Here is a 17,953-nt window from a genome sequence, read left to right on the forward strand (position 1 = left end):
TTGAAAAAATAAATAAAAATAAAGTGGATGTTTATATAGTAAATGAAAGAAAATGTTTCAAATTATTCACACTATTGTCAAACCACTGATTGAATAAAATAAGTAGAGAAAAAACTGTTTTATCTGAGTTTATAAGATTTGTTTAGATCCATTGGTAATGTTGCAGTGTAAATACGCGGTGTGTCTCAAAATTATATTTCGCACATTTTAGGGTCTTTTTCGCCATAGCTTTTACTGGAATGACGATCGGACAGGCAAGTTCGTTTTTACCGGATTATTCTAAAGCCCAACATTCAGCAGGCCTGATATTTAAAGTTCTGGATACTATACCCGGGATCGATGTATACTCACCACGGGGAACATACCTGGTAAAAGAATTTATAGACTTATTGCATGTAACAAGAAACGAAGTTAAAATTAATTGAATGTCTCATAATCAAACGTTTTGTACCTCGTTTTCGTGACTTGAATAATGTGTTTACAGCGGTCATAATTTCTTTATATGTCGTGTGTTATGCATTATATGTAGTGATGAAGTCGATGTATTTTGCAGAACAATGTAGAGGGTCGAATCGTCTTTAAGAACGTGTCTTTCTGCTATCCCATGAGGTCAGAGGTGCGTGTCCTGAAGTCTCTCAGCCTCACGGTGGAGCCTGGACAGACGGTAGCTTTGGTGGGACCGAGTGGGTGTGGTAAATCCACTACTATCTCATTGCTTCAACGGTTTTATGACGTCAAAGATGGTGAAATAGTGAGTGTAGTGTTGTCTTTGTGAACGAAAGAATAAAACACAATAGCATCGTTCTGTAATATATACTGGATTTTCTAGAATGAGATTCACTTACATGAAAAGGTTATCATGCAATTGTTTTTTCATTAACAGCTAGTTTTTATAGGTCAATAGGTAACATCCATTTAGGAATTGTGAGAGATAGTTAATGTGTAGAGTAATTGTATTAAGTGTAAAACAGTGAATGTAATAATCTTAAAAATATTTTGTAACATGTACATTAACAATATGATAAGACGGCCACGATTACCTTTTAAAATACATCAAGATCTACCTGCAGAGTGAATTTCAATTTCCAGAATGTTGACGGAGTTGATATCCGGAACTTAAACCTCTCCCGTCTGCGTTCCTTCATCAGTGTTGTCAGTCAGGAACCGGTTCTATTTGACTGCAGCATTCGGGAAAATATCTCATATGGCGTAGATTTTGATGTGGGGATGGATGACATCATCGAAGCAGCAAGAAAAGCAAATATACACGAGTTCATCACGCAACTTCCTGCGGTATGTGGCATAAGATGATCATATTAAGTATTTTTTTTACAGCGATAACGACAGAAATGATATAAAGGGATATAGATTTATTTATCTTCTTAACAGCACCAGTGTGAGTAATTTAATGTCACCAACTTTAGGGTTCTTACACAAGAAATTCTTTGTACGGGTTCTGCATTTAAGCTACAGAAACCTAATTCAGTATACTATATTGTCATCTTTTTACCAACTAGGTTTTGGGATGCAATATCACTAGTATTCTTCAAACCATAGAATGAATGTCCAGCTTTGGATGAGAGAGAAAGTGACATGTATTGTTGCGGTCACGTGTTAAATGTCAAGGTTACAATGATCTGACCCTTATGTTGTGATTCAATCATATTTTGGGATATATTGGACGGTAACATTCAGTTTTATACTTAATATAGAAAGTATTTGTAAAGAAACAATGTGGGTTTTTTTTCATTGTACTTCAAAATAGGAAATTCAAAGTCTGAAACTTCAGAATTGAAATAAATAAAAAAGAATTTGGCGTAAAATGGAACAAAGATGGTAGTAGAATAGATTGTGTTTATTTAAATATGAAATTCACCCGGTGGACCTGAACTTCCGAAGGATATGCATCGGAGCAAAACAGTATATTTCAAATCAAAGTTTGCACGATACCAAAAAAGTTACGACAGAAGAATGCAATTAGTTAGGAATCTATGCATCTGTTTACTCTAATCTTAAAATATTTAGTTAGCCGAGTTGCTTCACTACAATTTCAAAAGGTAGAGAATACAGGAGAACACCACAGGTTTTATTGTACCACCTATCAAATTGCTTCAGTTTGTATTTGTTTATATATTTGTGTAACTGATATTATCCAAATATGTGTACGAATTTGAGAATGCTTCAATGAAATGTATCGCCTATAACTGAATTTAAATAAATTCTCAAAATGGGTATGTATATGACATATTTTCCGTTTTGGGTGTAGATGTAAAACTTATACGGTACCAATTCTATAGTTATGCCTACCAACGACCATCTACTGAATTTATTTTTTTTGCAAAATGTTTCGTAAAAATTTGTTCAGAACAAAACTATTACTAGTTATCGAATTTTTACTTGCAAGTTTTAACTCCACTGATTGCAATAAAAATGTTGATGAAAATGTATGTAGAAAATACATTTTTCAAAAACCATCCGTGCTTTGTAAAACCCACCCTTAAAATACAATTTAAACCCACAAAGACCAATCTGCAACCAGTCTAGAGCAAGTATTGAACAATATCTAGCTTTGGAAGACTATGAAGTTTAAACTAATAACAAATACAGCAGTGAGAGACTTAAGTGCTGAACAATGAAAATCTCCTAACCTTTACAGAACAAAAATAGGCCTGAATAAACACCCCAACCAAACATTACGAACTTCCCCGTAACTCCAAAGACGTTCAGAGATACCTGTATACTGTAGATTTATAAAAACACACGGCATTCTCATGTTTTCCACAACCATTGAGAGAATGTTGGAGTTTTGGAATAACTATAAAGTGTAGGTTGGATTAAATATATTTAGGTTCCCGAGTGATTTTTTTTGCGTCGGACTTTGGTCGGTATTGCGTCAAAACATTCTCCGTTTTCGATGCATTTACTTCGTCCCCAACACATCATACTCGCATAAGTTAGACTATATTCTGTGAAGTTTGTTTATCAATAGGGCTATGAGACAGTAGTCGGAGAGAAAGGCACCCAGTTGTCCGGAGGGCAAAAACAGAGAGTGGCCATAGCGCGTGCAATCGTGCGTAATCCAAGGATATTACTTCTCGACGAGGCAACATCAGCACTTGACACGGAATCTGAAAAGGTAAGTAAAGTGCTCTACCCATAATTTTAGGATTTCTAATTTTCTGTAGTGATAATCAAACCTGCATGGGATTTGCTTCCCTTTACAGCAAGTCCAGGAGGCTCTGGATACTGCCCAAGAAGGTCGGACATGCATTGTGATAGCCCACCGTCTTTCAACAATACAGAATTGTGATGTAATCTATGTCATTGATGATGGACAGGTGGTGGAAAGCGGCTCTCATCAGGCGCTGTTATCATTGAAGGGAGTTTATTCATCTCTAGTCAGCGCTCAACAATTTACAAAATAGACAGACGTGTTTAAAGACGAAACCGAGGTTAAGAAACAACGAATGCAAAACTCTACAACGTACAGTTATTTTGAATTATGCCTTGGTGGAAGGAATGGAGAGGTTGAGAAAGTAATACGTGAGAACAAATGTTTGTTGTGTGGAATTGTATTACAATCCAGTTTGCTGTGAGCAAATATAGACACATTTTTTATATTTCATTTGCATTGTATATTATTTTGTCAATAAAAGTGTTTTAGTCCTTGAAATAATATACTGTAAGAACACTATATGCGCTTATTCGCAAACGTGTAACGGTAGCGGTATCGGGGAGGCATTAAAAGATTATTTTTCCTTCTATTCTCTGATTACATAAATCATCCGCTGATATACTCAATTCAAGACAAAATATGATAAACATCAAACAATTAAAATTATTCATGAAAATATAACAAACAAATGAAAATAAATTATCAATATACATTCATACAATCGCATCCATACTATGATCATAACGTATAAAAATATTCTAAGTTAAACCTATCTAGACAGTCTATTAACACTTGGAACTAAAATACTCGGTCGCTATTAACCCAAAACAGACTTCTGAAACCCGTCCCAACCCATTTACAATAAAAAGAAATTATACGAAGCAAGTCTTAGTTATTTGTAACTTCCGACTTGTAAACCTAACGACAAGCTGTTCTGTTTTAACAGTGATAGCTTGTTGATAATACTATTATGTCTACGAAAATTAAGAACTTACTTAATTCTAATCAAAAAAATATTTAAATGTAAATTAATATCTAAAAGATTTCCTAATCCAAAACTAATATTAAATGAAGTAAAAACGGGTCTTTCGATGAATATTAATCAACTATCGATCTAAAAGAGAGAAAGAGTACAAACGTATAGCATGGCTAATTTGTTTCCATAAAAATAAATTGAAATAAAATAAAATAAATAGATAAAGAACTTGATTAGAATAATGAAGGAAAGAACTCTATTTCATAGAAATTTATGAGTTCTTGTATGATAGAACTGCAACAATAATTATTACATAATTGTTCATTCACGATCACCTATGAAATAAAAATGTAAATAATAAACTCGAATAAATAAAGGGATAGACAAAATAAAAGTGAATTAAAAAAAACTAATAAATGCCTTACAAAACGTAAACCTACCAAGTCAAAATCTAATCAAACGACTGTCAAAAATACCCGCGTCTTAACTTTTTATACTAAAACATGACGTAGCGTAACAGAAAAGAAAGAATTTTAACAGAAAATGACAGATTTGTGCCTTACGTTATCTGACTGGATTATCGATTAATCAGACAAACTACCCGGCGTTCTGATTGAACAAGAAGAATTATCACGCCTCAGTCTAATGCGCACGTAGCTGATAAATGATAATAAATCTCTGCAGTGCATTTCTCACATATCAAATCATTTCATTGTATCCAAAATAAATAAAAATACAAATTAACAATTCTGTTCCATCATATAAACGCGGATTCAATGTATACCGCTTTCATAACTTTGATATAAATTTATCGACTATTTTCTAATAACCGGAAGTAATAATGTCAACCCGAAAGCAAAGTTACTCGACATGCACCCAGCTCTGTCAAACTGATGGGGTATTCCTATTACCAAGGTAATTAACAATAAGAAAATAATAACGCAAACCCTAAATACATGCTGTAGAACTAAATTAATAAACATACAACTGTAAAGTTCAGGATGAAGCGAAACAGAACTTCATTCCGAATTACCTCTATCATATATATAGAGACATATCCTAATCCATATAAACGACCAATCATCACTATGAATATGTGATTAAATATTGTCTGAAGAATACATCAGCGAATGATATTCTAACGTCAAAACTACTATACAGAGTCATATATACATTTTGTATTAATGAAACGGAGGGGGGGGGGGGGGGTACCATTCACCACAGTTAACTTGGCGTCATATAAGGTTTTTCTGAATGATTTTGCTATATGCGTATTAGGGATGGCAAATTGAATGAAAAAAGTTGCCAGTTATCTTGATTCTTTGTGATTTACTGTTATTAGATTGTGATCTTTATTGCCATCAACTTTCACTATTGTAAAAAATGATGTAAATCAAACGTGGATAAAAAAAAAAAAAGAATCCAAAGAACTTTTGGTAAATTTGAAATCACAAAACTTCTTCCAAATCAAGAGCATCAAAACGTATGTCTTTTCAACACTTTACACGGCCATTCCTCGAGAGAAATTAAAGACAAAGCTTTTTATATCATAGACAGCTGCTTCTTCAGTAAAAATGAAACACGAAAATATTTGTATCTTGTGATGAGTCATCCAAAATTCATTTTGTTAAACACCACTCTAATTTTACGGACAAATACTCTCATTATCAATACTCATTTTTGTTCATATATCAATTTGATATATCATAGTGAACTCAAAATAAAAGACCACAGTGCCTTCCATATCTGCTTCATATTTAGATATTCCATAGTACATAAGAGTTGATGGCAAAGTGAAAAGTTACTTTATTACAAACGGGAAGACTTCCGTTTCTTCATCGTCAACTTCCTAAATTTCAGAAAATTCTATTGGCACTTGCATATGGTGTTAATGTTCTTTGTATGGTCAATTTTTTAAAAGATTGCTGATAAAATTGATGTTAGAGGGGTTTCAACAGTCCAGTTTAAAGTCAAAATTCTATGGTAGTTAAAATGGTCTAATTTGCAAATACAACCTGTCACTAAGTCGAATGCTGTCTGGCATTTTTCATACAAATTGCTAGATAGTTCTTTACACACTGATTTTGACTACGGATTACTCCATTTATCTGACCAATATATAGGACTCGTGACGGATGTGACCGGTCAACAGGGGATACGTAATCTTCCTAGGCACCTGATCTAACCTCTGGAGTGTCCAGGGGGTTCTTATTTGTACTACAATTAATTTTGTATTCTTTCTAGGATTCTGTTCATTATCTTCAACTTTCCACTTTCATTCTACTTGGGTATAACATTCGGTATCTGGTACCACTACGATCAATACAACTCATGATTACGGAATGGGATATAAATTCATTTAAAGTCACCATTCAATTATCAGCTCATAAGAATTCATCTTTTCAATCTTATGTTAGAGTTTCACACAAACGCTTGGTTGATCCGGACCTTAAATATTCACAAGTATAAAATTCAGCGTTTTATTAATCACATCTAAAATTTAATTTCGTCGACAGTTTTCCTTATGTGTACTGTGTATTTTTATAACACAGTTATGATTTCAAAGGCTTGTGTTAGATTCCTAGGAGCAGGAGATGCGTACATATTTACATTTTCAACTGTTTTTTCCTATATAACACTTACATAGTTATCATTGTATAAATCCCCTACATAATCAACTGTGCGTATGAACATTTGTTAAAAGTCGATAACAGGTATTACTTTTACTAAGGCAATATACACATCTAGCAAACGCTCTCGCTTACTACAGAAGTCTATCAATAGATGAAATCAACATCACAAAATCTATTTATGATTTTATTTGTATTCCAAGCAGTGGACGTTAATAATTGATAATCTAAGCATTTCTATATAAAACAATGCCTGATCTTACTAAGGTATGTCTAAAATTTCGTCTGCTACAATTACACCCTGGTCATCGATGATGCGGAATTGTATCTACTGGTAGACGATGACATTAGGCTTTAGCAAAAAAGCCAATCAGAGGATTTATGGCCGATAAGTCGTCAAAGTGCACTAAGACGTATACACCGCACTGCCTCCGTGCCACAGCAGTCATGCATGTGCATACGGTGATGTAGTTTTCCAAGTTTATGTCGGGACATCGAAGCAGGGCATCGTTAAAAACCTATTACAGAAATTTATCGAGTCAACAGAAGCGTTCAGTGAGCTCATGTTTGTCAACAATTACAAATCCAAATCCAAACCGTCCCTTACCTTCGTGCAGTTCCACATTCTCTGCGATGTTCAGTTCTTTCCGGAGATTCATCTGAGCTGTGTCCTCTGTCCTATAGATGATATGCCTACACCCGACGACTGCCGCCCTGTTCATGTTCCTCCACCTCAGTCTTTTATTAACTCCGTAATATTCACAGAATATCTTTCAACGTCGGTCTTCAACAACTGCGTCTTCAACTTTCAAAAGTGAAAGCGCATCACGACTGTAAGTGTAACCTTGCGTGCACCTCCGTTTAAATCATCGGGTTTCTCTCCCTCCAAATTTAGACACAAGGAAGAAGTTTCCATTATATACCCCTGAGTTAATGTATAATTATATAGTTGTTGATATACTTGCTTTTTAGCGTCTTAATAATCAAAACAGTTCTTCATTTGATGGAACTTTGGTTTGTGTTTTCGTCATTTTGAACGAAGCGTTATGTAGGTCAACAATGTGAAATGTATGGAAACGTGTTGTTAACACAATAATGAATTCAGTAATGGTTATCGATCAAGATTGTAAATATTTGGTGATCAGGTCTTCCAACAGTCTGTTGGAATTCCCATGGGCACGAATTGTGCTCCTTTGTTAGCTGACCTGTTTTTATATTCATATGAAGCAGAATTTATTCAAAAACTTCTACGTGAGAAGAAAAAATCTCTCGCTGTGACCTTCAATTCGACTTTTAGATATATCGATGACGTTTTGTCTATTAACAATGATAGCTTTCATTCATATGTCGATTTGATATATCACTGTGAGCTCGAAATAAAGGACACCACAGTCGTCCACTTCTGCTTCATACTTAGATATTTTATTAAAAGTAGACATTAACGGCAAACTGACAACTCAACTGTATGACAAACGGGATGATTTCAGCTTCTCCATCGTCAACTTCCCACATTTATGTAGCAATATTCCATTATCACCTGCATATGGTGTTTATATATCTCAACTGATTCGATATGCAAGAGCTTGTTTTGGGTATAGTCAGTTTTTAAATCGAGGTAAGCTACTGACAAACAAGTTGATGGTACAGGGATTTCAACAGTCTCGATTGAAGTCAGCATTTCGCAAATTCTATGGTCGTTATAACGATCTAGTTCGTCAATACAACCTCGCATTGGGTCAAATGCTGTCTGACGTGTTTCATACCGATTGTTAAGCCGTTCTTGGCACACTGATTTGACTGCGGATAACTCCGTTTACCTGATCAGGATATGGGGCTCATGGCGGGTGTGACCGGTCAACAGGGGATGCTTACTCCTCCTAGGCACCTGATCCCACCACTGGTGTGTCCAGGGGTCCGTGTTTGCCCAACTATCTATTTTGTATTGCTTGTAGGAGTTATGAGATTGATCACTGTTCGTTATCTTCACCTTGCATAAGTAATAAGGTATCATTTAAAAATATTTATCGGGATATAAATACGGGTTGGTACATGATCAAATTTTCTATAAAGCTCTTCGGGTTTTATGGAATTTGATCACGTGACCAACCCGTATTTATATCCCGATGAATATTTTAAAATTACACTTTATGTCTTAAGTAATCCCATATGTTACATACTTTTCATTATTTGTAATACAACACAATCTGTCATTTGGTCAAATGCTGTCTGACGTGCTTCAAACCAGTCATTAGGCTGTTCTTTACAGACTGATTTTGACTGCGGATTACTCCGCTTATCTGATCAAGATATAGGGCCCACGGCGGGTGTGATAATAACAATAATGTGATGATAATAATAATCATTATGCATTTTAATTCTGACACTATGAATATTTTATTCACATGTATGCTCACATCGATTTTTATATCATCTTTTCTCTCACATTTGTAAAGCGCTTTAGATAACTAATGTTGATAGGGCGCTATATAAATCTTTTAATTACAATTACAATTACGTGAGTCTTTTGATAAAATGTTACGCATTTTTTGCTTCGAGAGGCTCATCTAGCAAACCCTCCAGTGAAAAACGTATTTGAAAATGAAACAAGATAAAATTTACAAATACTTGTAAATACTTATACGACCATTCCGAGCGATCAATTAAAGAGTAGGCGTTTTGACATCTAGACAGCTGTTTCTTCAATAAAAATGGAAAAAGGAAATGTTCATATCTTGTGATGAGTCATCCAAAACAGTTCTTTGTTAAACGCATCTCTAATTCTACGAACAATTACTCTGAAGTTGATATTAAAAAGATGCTAGAGTTCCACATTGACAATATCTTCGTAGTCTTCCAACAGTCGTAAGAATCCCCATGGGCAGCAAGTGTGCTCCGTTATTAGCTGGCCTGTTTTCATATTTTTACGAGGGGAAATTTATCTTTAAGCTTCTGCATGAGAAAAAAAAAATCTAGCTGTGACCTTAAACTTGACAGTTATATATATCGACGACGTTTGATCTACTAACAATAATCATTTTCATTCATTTGTCGATTCAAAAAATATCCCAGTGAACTCGAAAAAAGGACACTACAGTCTTCCATATCTGTTTCATACTTGGGTATTTTATTAAACTTAGATGTAAACGGTAAATTAACAACTAAACTGTATGAAAAATAGGATAAATTCGGCTTCTACATCGTCCATTATTTACCTAGCGATATTCCATTATCAACAGGATATGGTGTTAAAGTTTATGTCAACTGATTCGATACGCAAGTGCTTGTTTTGCGAATGATATTTGTTTTAAAATCTGTGCAGGCTACTGACAATGTTGATGTTACAGGGGTTTCAACAATCCCGTTTAAAGTAAGCATTTCACAAAGTCTACAGTCATCATAACGATCTAATTTACCAATACAACCTGTCCTTGACTTTACTTTATCAAGATAAAGGATTCACGGCGAATATGGCCGTTTGACAGGGGATACTTGTCACTCTGGTATGTCCAGGGGTGCGTATTTGCCCTACTCTCAATTTTGCATTCTTTATATGAGATTGATTACTGTTCGTTATCTTCAGCTTTTGTGCCAAGTAGTTCTTGTGTAAGAAATCAATAAACAATATTGAAATTAATACCTGTAATATAGGCAGGTTTTAACTTTTCATATACACAAATCTTAAAACATATCTGTTTAGATTTTTTTAAATTTTTGGGGGGTATTTTTCAAAGAGAATAAAAGTTCTTGGTAAAAAATCATTAGTTTTTTTTTTTTTTACACAAGGGGTGTAAATATCGGGTACCTGTAAAGTGCGAAACGAAATCGAAACGAAATCTACCGAAACGAAACGAAATCTACCGAAACGAAACGAAACCCACCGAAACGAAACCTACCGAAACGAAACAGATTGTATAACCGAACTCTTTTAATTATAATAATTAAAAATGGTATCTTAGGCCCCTGTGAAAGTTACCACATATAAATACAATACGCCTCCCCTTTGATGTAGGCTTTCGGCTTGACTGTTACAAAGTTTTAAAAGTTGGAAAGGGGGGAGTAAGCACAAAGTACATATCCGTAGTTGATTAAATGCCATGTACAATTAGTTTCGGATCCATACATTTCAGAACCGAGGGTTACAGTCTCAGAGATCTGGGGAAACACACTATACGAGGGGTGGGATCGCCGACGTTGGATCCGCCTTTGGGCATAGATACATTGTTTGAAGAAGCTGGTGTCTGAGAAAATTGAAAGCAGGAAGAGTTCTTAACCTCTTATTTTATCTCTAACTGCTGAGGTGCGAGTACTTTCAATAATGGAAAAACTCTATACATTTGGGATGTTGCTAAGACGGGGAATTGAAAACGGGACGGAAAACGGATTTTTTAAAAATGCAATAATATTAGGAGGAGGTCGGCATTTTGTAAACTTATGAACAAGGGGATTTTAAGCAGAAATCACAAAAAGAACGGGAGGACATATTCAGAATCCACCGTTTGATATACTACATTCAAATACACAATATCCACATGTATACATATATTTGTCTTTAGAGCAAAAAATACTGAAACATGTATTTATGCCCAAAATCGGATTCAACGCCGACGACCCCATCCCTCGTTTAGTGTGTTTCCCCAGACCTCTGACCTGTGAGACTGTAACCTTCCGTTCTGAAATTTATGGATCCGAAGCTAATTGCACATGGTATTTATGTACTTTGTGCTTACCCCCCCCCCTTTCCAACTCTTAAAACCTTGTATCAGTCGAGCCGAAAGCCTACATCAAAGGGGAGGCGAATTTTATTTATATGTGTAAACTTTAACAGGGGCCTAAAATACCATTTTCAATTATTATAATTAAAAGAGTTCGATCATACAATCTGTTTCGTTTCGTTTCGGTAGGTTTCGTTTCGTTTCGGTAGATTTCGTTTCGATTTCGTTTCTCACTATACAGGTACCCGTAAATATCAAATAAAATTTTCCCAGTGAATTTGTCATCAAGAATGGCAATTGATTTTCTGGAATCTTAGCGATGGTAGTCAATAATGTTAAATTAACTGAAACTGTTATTTAATTCCTAAAGAACTACACACTACATCGGGTTCATAAAACGTCTACTTTATGTGTTTTATAAAACTCCAGCCATTTCTGTCAGCTGTTCTTCGTGGACTTCTTTTAAAGATTTTTCAAATGGTACGATCTTCCATTTAACAGGCATAGGTTTCCTTGGTTGGTCTTTTTTCCTGTAGTACACAAATCTCCTCTGGCCCAGGACTGGGATACGGACTCCTTTATAAAGGTAAACGGTTCCCATCTTCTCACCACAGCTGTTGTGATACCACTCGTTGACCTGTTCCAGTCCATCACATTTAAAAGGTTTCTTCTTTAGGGCTTCTTGTGTGATCTTGTTTGATATATTCTTATCTATGACGGCATGATGTATGCCAGAAATAAGGAATATTGTTTCGCAATCAATGTCAAATTTACCACATCTTACGCAAGAGAGTGCGTATTCGGAATGTTCTTTTCTCGTCAGAGTTCCATCTTTTTCCTGTTGCTGTTTTCTTTTTACCTCCAGGATGATGTCTTTCCGCATTCCATTGAGTCTTTCTCTTCGATCTTTTTCGTCCATGTTACAGATATCCTCCACTACTTCCGTCATGAGGAGCCCCCTTTGTAAGTTTAAGTATTCTTTTCTGGTGTGTTGGACTTCGCCCAGTGTAATGTATGTTCCTTCGCTCTGTCTAACCCTTCCTGGAATTTAAAGCATGTCTTATACGACACAATTCTATGACGTCATCGGTATTCCCAAATATATGATATATAGTTGCGTAACATCACTTGTCTTTTAGGTTTGGTACTTTTTAAAGTCATTTATGATAATCTCCAGACACTTATTGTATTTTAGGTATGATAATTACCAGATACTTTTCAGATACATTGTTAGGTATGATAATTACCTGCTACTTATCAAATTCTTATCTGTATAACGTAACTTATCTATAAAGTATAAGAATTACCATTTAATTATTCTATAAAAATGAGGATTCTTGCATATTTATTTCACATGTTCTACTCGTTTGAATTTATAGGAAGATATTTTAAAAACTTTCCTATATATTCTAATATAAAACTGGTTTTTCCTGTCCAGTGGTTTTTGAAAGATTTTTAACCACATCATTCATTTTAAAAATATTTCTTCATCATCGCCTCTTGGAAGGACGTTGAGCCCTACATTTGAACAATCTTAAACCCCCTTTACTTGATGGTGCTTTGACTTTCATCTCAGGTAAGCTATAAGCTAATAATTGATGTTAGAAGAAGGAATGGTAAACTGTTACATTACCTTTGAACTGCCTTGATGATATTTCATTTCCAACACACTTGTATCTGATGGCACAGGAACAGTTTGGGATATCGAGACCTTCCCCCGCTATATCTGTGGCTATTATGCCTTGTAGCTCACCGTCTTCTAATTTCTTCAAGACTTTTTTTTGCTCATCTTGACTTGTTGCTGTCGTAAGAAAAAATGAAATTGAAAGTACAACCATAATTTAAAAAGCTCTCTATATGATAGTATGATGTCTGTAAACATTTTTCGAAATGCTTCTATTTCATTTAATCTTATAATAATCATTCGTGGAGCAAACAACTCCATCATGAGACAACAGATGATCGCTTGTCGTAATATGACATTGTTTAATCGAAATATGACGTTAAAAGTGTCATCCGTCAAAGGAATCAGAAATACTGGATGGGCAGGTATCAAATACAGGAAAAGTATTAAAAAGCATCTTATATCAATCAGATTCCAAGAATTTATACAGTAAAAGGACCCTGAGGTTGTATTGCAGAACGACAGTTTTAATACAAAAATGCTGTTTTTCAACATCAAATTAAACACTTGAAATGTGTGATTTCAAAAATGTATGAAAATAATAATGCTGTGTATTTCATTTTGATAAAACGTTATCACCATGGTTGACGTTAATGTTGCTGTTTGTATTTTGTTTTAGCCCTATTCTCAAATTGTTCATTTAAATGTGTACAGAAAGCCATCAGTTGTAGTTATATGTAAAGAGCCACAATTCGAACATATGGACGAATCTGAGAGTCGTATCAGTGACGGTTCATTATCACACCACGGTACGTCCATTTTAAGGTCAAATCTGAAAACTCCGTAATGTCACCTCTAATGCCGAGCACATAAGTTGCCAAAAGAACAGTTATTACTCATATCAAAACGTCTATCTGCCGGGATCGAGAATCGAATCAGGTGCCTTTAAAGTTGCTTCGTAAAATTTTAATTCCTTCTTCTAGAATCTCCAAGGCCCCATGGAACATGGTATAAACACTTGAATCTACACTCCAAGGAGGTGCTTTGATGATAATTTAAGAAAATCACGTCCTTAATATTAGATTTTCAAAATTGCTTTCCAATAACTTCCTGTGTATGTGAAGGTATAAATGACTAAGGAAAACTTTAAAGGATGATACCATCAAAATCCTCGGGGTCATAGTAACAAGTCTGAATTAACTCTACACGTCCGGCTTCTGGAATTCCATATCCCTGAGGCTCTTGGGAAAGATGATTCAATTAAAAAAACATTGGAGATGCTTACTCCTCCTAGACAACTGATCCCACCTCAAAGAAGAAATTTGAAATTTGGTAACTTTTGGCAGTTTTTGCCCCGTCCCTAAGGCCCCAATTGGAATGATAGTTACCAAGAAGTTAAAAGCAGTTAAAATAAAATTTTCATTTTTGTTAACACACACATTTGATCACTATGACCATTTTGGCCCAACCCTGGTACCAACACCCCCTACTCCCAGAGTTATGAAAATTACAATTTTCATAGAGGCATTCCTGCCCTACAGAACTATGCATTTAGTTTTTCTTTCAGATATGTGGTTGTAGAAAAGAATATTTTAGCAAATTGGTCAATTTTTGCCTCGTTCTTAAGGCCCTGGGGTACAGAAGTCCTGAACAGTTTATGTTGTTCCCCTTATCCCAAAGATGTTTCATACCTTATTTGAAAAGAATTGGAATGGTACATGTAGTTATCAAGAAGTTATACATGTTCGATGGTTAACGAAGGACGCACGTCACACAACGACGGATGCAGAGTAATGCCTATATGTCACCTGGGTGACTCAGGTGATCTAAAAATGCTTACCAGGCGCCCCGTCTCCTGCTGTCTGACCCGTCAATATCCCAAATTTGTAATTCTCTTGATTTAGGAAGATTTGTAAACAATGGGCCAGTTCTCTTGTCTTGACAAAAATGATGACAACACTTGTTTGCTTGCCGTGACATTTTTCTAATAGCGTGTCAATATGCCGCATTTTTGACTGTGAGGGTAAACTTTCCTTCATCTTTGTCTGTATGTCTGTTTGGTAAATGAAAATCGAAAGAAATAGTGAACTTATGGAGACAGATGATGGTAAAAATAGAATAATGAATACTTCACAGGAACTTTGCATTTTACTTTCTGCCATCTTTGCAAGATCATCTTCAATAGGGTTTTGAGATGGTTGTCCCAGTTTTTCCCGGTCCAATTTTTCTTGTAGAGCGAAGATCGCACTTTCTCCACGTATACACTCGTTGATTTCTAAAGTCTCGCTTAAGATCTAGAGTGAAATATTCTAATTCAGCTATGGTTTTACAATAGGTAACAACAGTTGAAAAATATATATATATATATACACTTGCCGCTTTTGTGCTTAAACGAATACATGTTTGATATAATTTTTGGTGGCTGTTGAAAGAATTTGAAGTGTTGCCAATTGCGAGTCATTAAACAGTTGATAACGATGTCATTCAAGTTAGCGTGATTCGACTACTTGATGTGGAGTGCTGTACAGAAATACTGACGAAATACATCAAGGATAAAGATGAAAATAGCGCAGCGAAAACTCTGGCTTACGAAGAGGGGACGTAATATGTTTCGATGAAATTCGTATTTACCTTAAGATACCTTGAATACAACATTACTTCTGTAGACAAGAGTAGTTGTTTCCCCATCAATGGATATGCTGTTTCCTGGATCTTTTTGCACCACGTTATGTACATGTTGGAGTTTCTATCCGGGGGAACCCTCAAAATCACATCTTGCATTTCAGCCTCATCGGGATCGTTGTTACTCAATTTATCTAGAAATAATATAGAATCTTGTGAAGTTTGTTATATCAAATAGTAAAGGTCATTTTTAGAAAGAATTAAGATGAGTCAAAATGGCTCATACAAGTCATTCTCTGTAATATATATATATATATATATATATATATGTATATATATATATATATATATATATATAACAGTTTTGTGCATTGATCTACACTTATTTTCAAACTTAAAACAAATATAATCTTCAAATTGTGTCCCCTGAAGATTTGTTTCCTAAACAAAACCTAATCTACTATACAACTTACTACAAGTTGGTTCCTAGTGTAATTTTTGACAAACATGCAGTCATTTGAAAGTTTCAAATATCATTCATGTATCATTTTTAATTATATATTGCCAGTACAACCTGTCATTGGATCAAATGCTGTCTGATGTATTTCATACCAATCATTACGCCGTTCTTTACCCACTGATTTTGACTATGGATTACTCCGTTTACTTGATCAAGATATGGGGCTCACGGCGGGTGTGACCGGTTGATAGTGATGCTTACTCCTCCTAGGTACTTCACATTGACTTGAGAAAAATTTTGCCATTTAAAATTTACTAAACGTTCTTGAGAATGTTTTATAATTCACATTTACACCACTTATGGTATATGTTGTGGCGCAGTATGTTTGACGTTTCTTCTTCACAGTTGTTAATATTTATGTGAGGAGCAAAGATAGGGGCTTGGTAGAACATTCACTTGATCCAGCAATGCATCTTTCTTTGTAAGGTTTTTGTGAAATTTAGGAACGTTAAGTCATATAAATCTATCCCATTGACTAGGATATTAAATTTATTTAAAACTGAAGTATGATTTTGTATAAATAAGTACAGGTTTATATTAGCTCCTGGTAAATTTACATTCTAATGTAACCTTTTTGTGATTTGCATTTTGATTGGCTCTTGCACTGGGGTTTGCGGCACAATCGGATCACGCTCGTCCTTTCTGTAACCGGAAACAAGACTCGGACGTGGATCGGAGCAACAATTGCATCAAATTAATGCATTTATTCGCTGGATGCGCGCATGTGGATAAGATTAAAAGCCTATAACCGAACCCCGGTATATTGTGTTATAAAAAAATAAGATTAATTTGTACCACAGGTTCAGTTTACGTATCATAACGTCTTATTCACTCTAATACATAAACATACAAATGGAAATTGATATTGGTAGAATACCTTAGATATGTATGATATCTTGGATTAATTTGAAATCCCGTGTTTCATATTGTAACGTATATCTGCGACGTCAGTTGTATTTGTGTACACAGAGCAAGCGACTCTGTCTTATTTCACTGTTTACATCTTACTGGTCTCGCCTGTCATCCAACTCTCAACACTGGCTCCAGGATCATTTCCTAGCCACACCTTGGTCACTGCTTCTACTGGCGGGCAAAATGTGGTGATGGGGACTGGTACAAACCAGTCTATGCAGTGTTGGAAAGGCGCCACCAAGGAACAACCTAAGCCCCCAAAATAGACACCAAGGACACAGCCAAACAAAACAACATGCCGGATAGGTCGGGGCCCAGAATATCAACGACTGCGCTTTCCACTAATGAGATCCAAGATAGAAGCGACAGCGATTGGAGCCAAACAAGCCTTCAGACTAACATCCCAGAAGGCTATCATTGGCATGTGGTATGTCTGCACACTCCACACTTGCGGCAGAATGACTAGAACAAATTGATGGCACAAGGGTTTCAACAGTCTCGATTGAAGTCAGCATTTCGCAAATTCTATGGTCGTTATAACGATCTAATTCGTCAATACAACCTATCATTGGGTCAAATGCTGTCTGACGTGTTTCATACCGATTGTCAGGCCGTTCTTGGCACACTGAGTTTGACTACAGATAATTCCGTTTACCTGATCAGGATATAGGGCTCACGGCGGGTGTGATCGATTGACATGGGATGCTTACTCCTCCTAGGCACCTGATCCCATATCTGGTGTGTCCAGGGGTCCGTGTTTGTCCAACTATCTATTTTGTATT

At 35.5% G+C, this 17,953-nt stretch overlaps 2 protein-coding genes across 7 annotated transcripts in view; one reads left to right on the forward strand and one right to left on the reverse strand.

The window, feature by feature from the left end:
- The window catches only part of LOC125661887 (ATP-dependent translocase ABCB1-like), a 37,557-nt gene extending 33,884 nt beyond the window's left edge, over positions 1-3,673 (forward strand). For all 3 annotated transcript variants that reach the window (XM_048894040.2, XM_048894049.2, XM_048894032.2), the window contains 5 exons: positions 212-368; positions 554-751; positions 1,090-1,293; positions 2,990-3,136; positions 3,225-3,673. In XM_048894040.2, coding sequence (XP_048749997.1) covers positions 212-368; positions 554-751; positions 1,090-1,293; positions 2,990-3,136; positions 3,225-3,425 — 907 coding nt within the window. In that variant the 3' untranslated portion in view covers positions 3,426-3,673. The remainder of the gene's footprint in view (positions 1-211; positions 369-553; positions 752-1,089; positions 1,294-2,989; positions 3,137-3,224) is intronic.
- A 6,732-nt stretch (positions 3,674-10,405) lies between these two features.
- The window catches only part of LOC125661910 (ATP-dependent RNA helicase DHX58-like), a 28,092-nt gene continuing 20,544 nt past the window's right edge, over positions 10,406-17,953 (reverse strand). For all 4 annotated transcript variants that reach the window (XM_048894080.2, XM_056152903.1, XM_056152904.1 and 1 more), the window contains 5 exons: positions 15,749-15,933; positions 15,270-15,411; positions 14,958-15,170; positions 13,127-13,294; positions 10,406-12,534 (listed from right to left, as the gene is read on the reverse strand). In XM_048894080.2, coding sequence (XP_048750037.2) covers positions 11,909-12,534; positions 13,127-13,294; positions 14,958-15,170; positions 15,270-15,411; positions 15,749-15,933 — 1,334 coding nt within the window. In that variant the 3' untranslated portion in view covers positions 10,406-11,908. The remainder of the gene's footprint in view (positions 12,535-13,126; positions 13,295-14,957; positions 15,171-15,269; positions 15,412-15,748; positions 15,934-17,953) is intronic.

This window comes from Ostrea edulis, chromosome 1 (genome assembly GCF_947568905.1).
Source record: "Ostrea edulis chromosome 1, xbOstEdul1.1, whole genome shotgun sequence".
In the NCBI taxonomy this organism is placed as follows: Eukaryota; Metazoa; Mollusca; class Bivalvia; order Ostreida; family Ostreidae; genus Ostrea; species Ostrea edulis.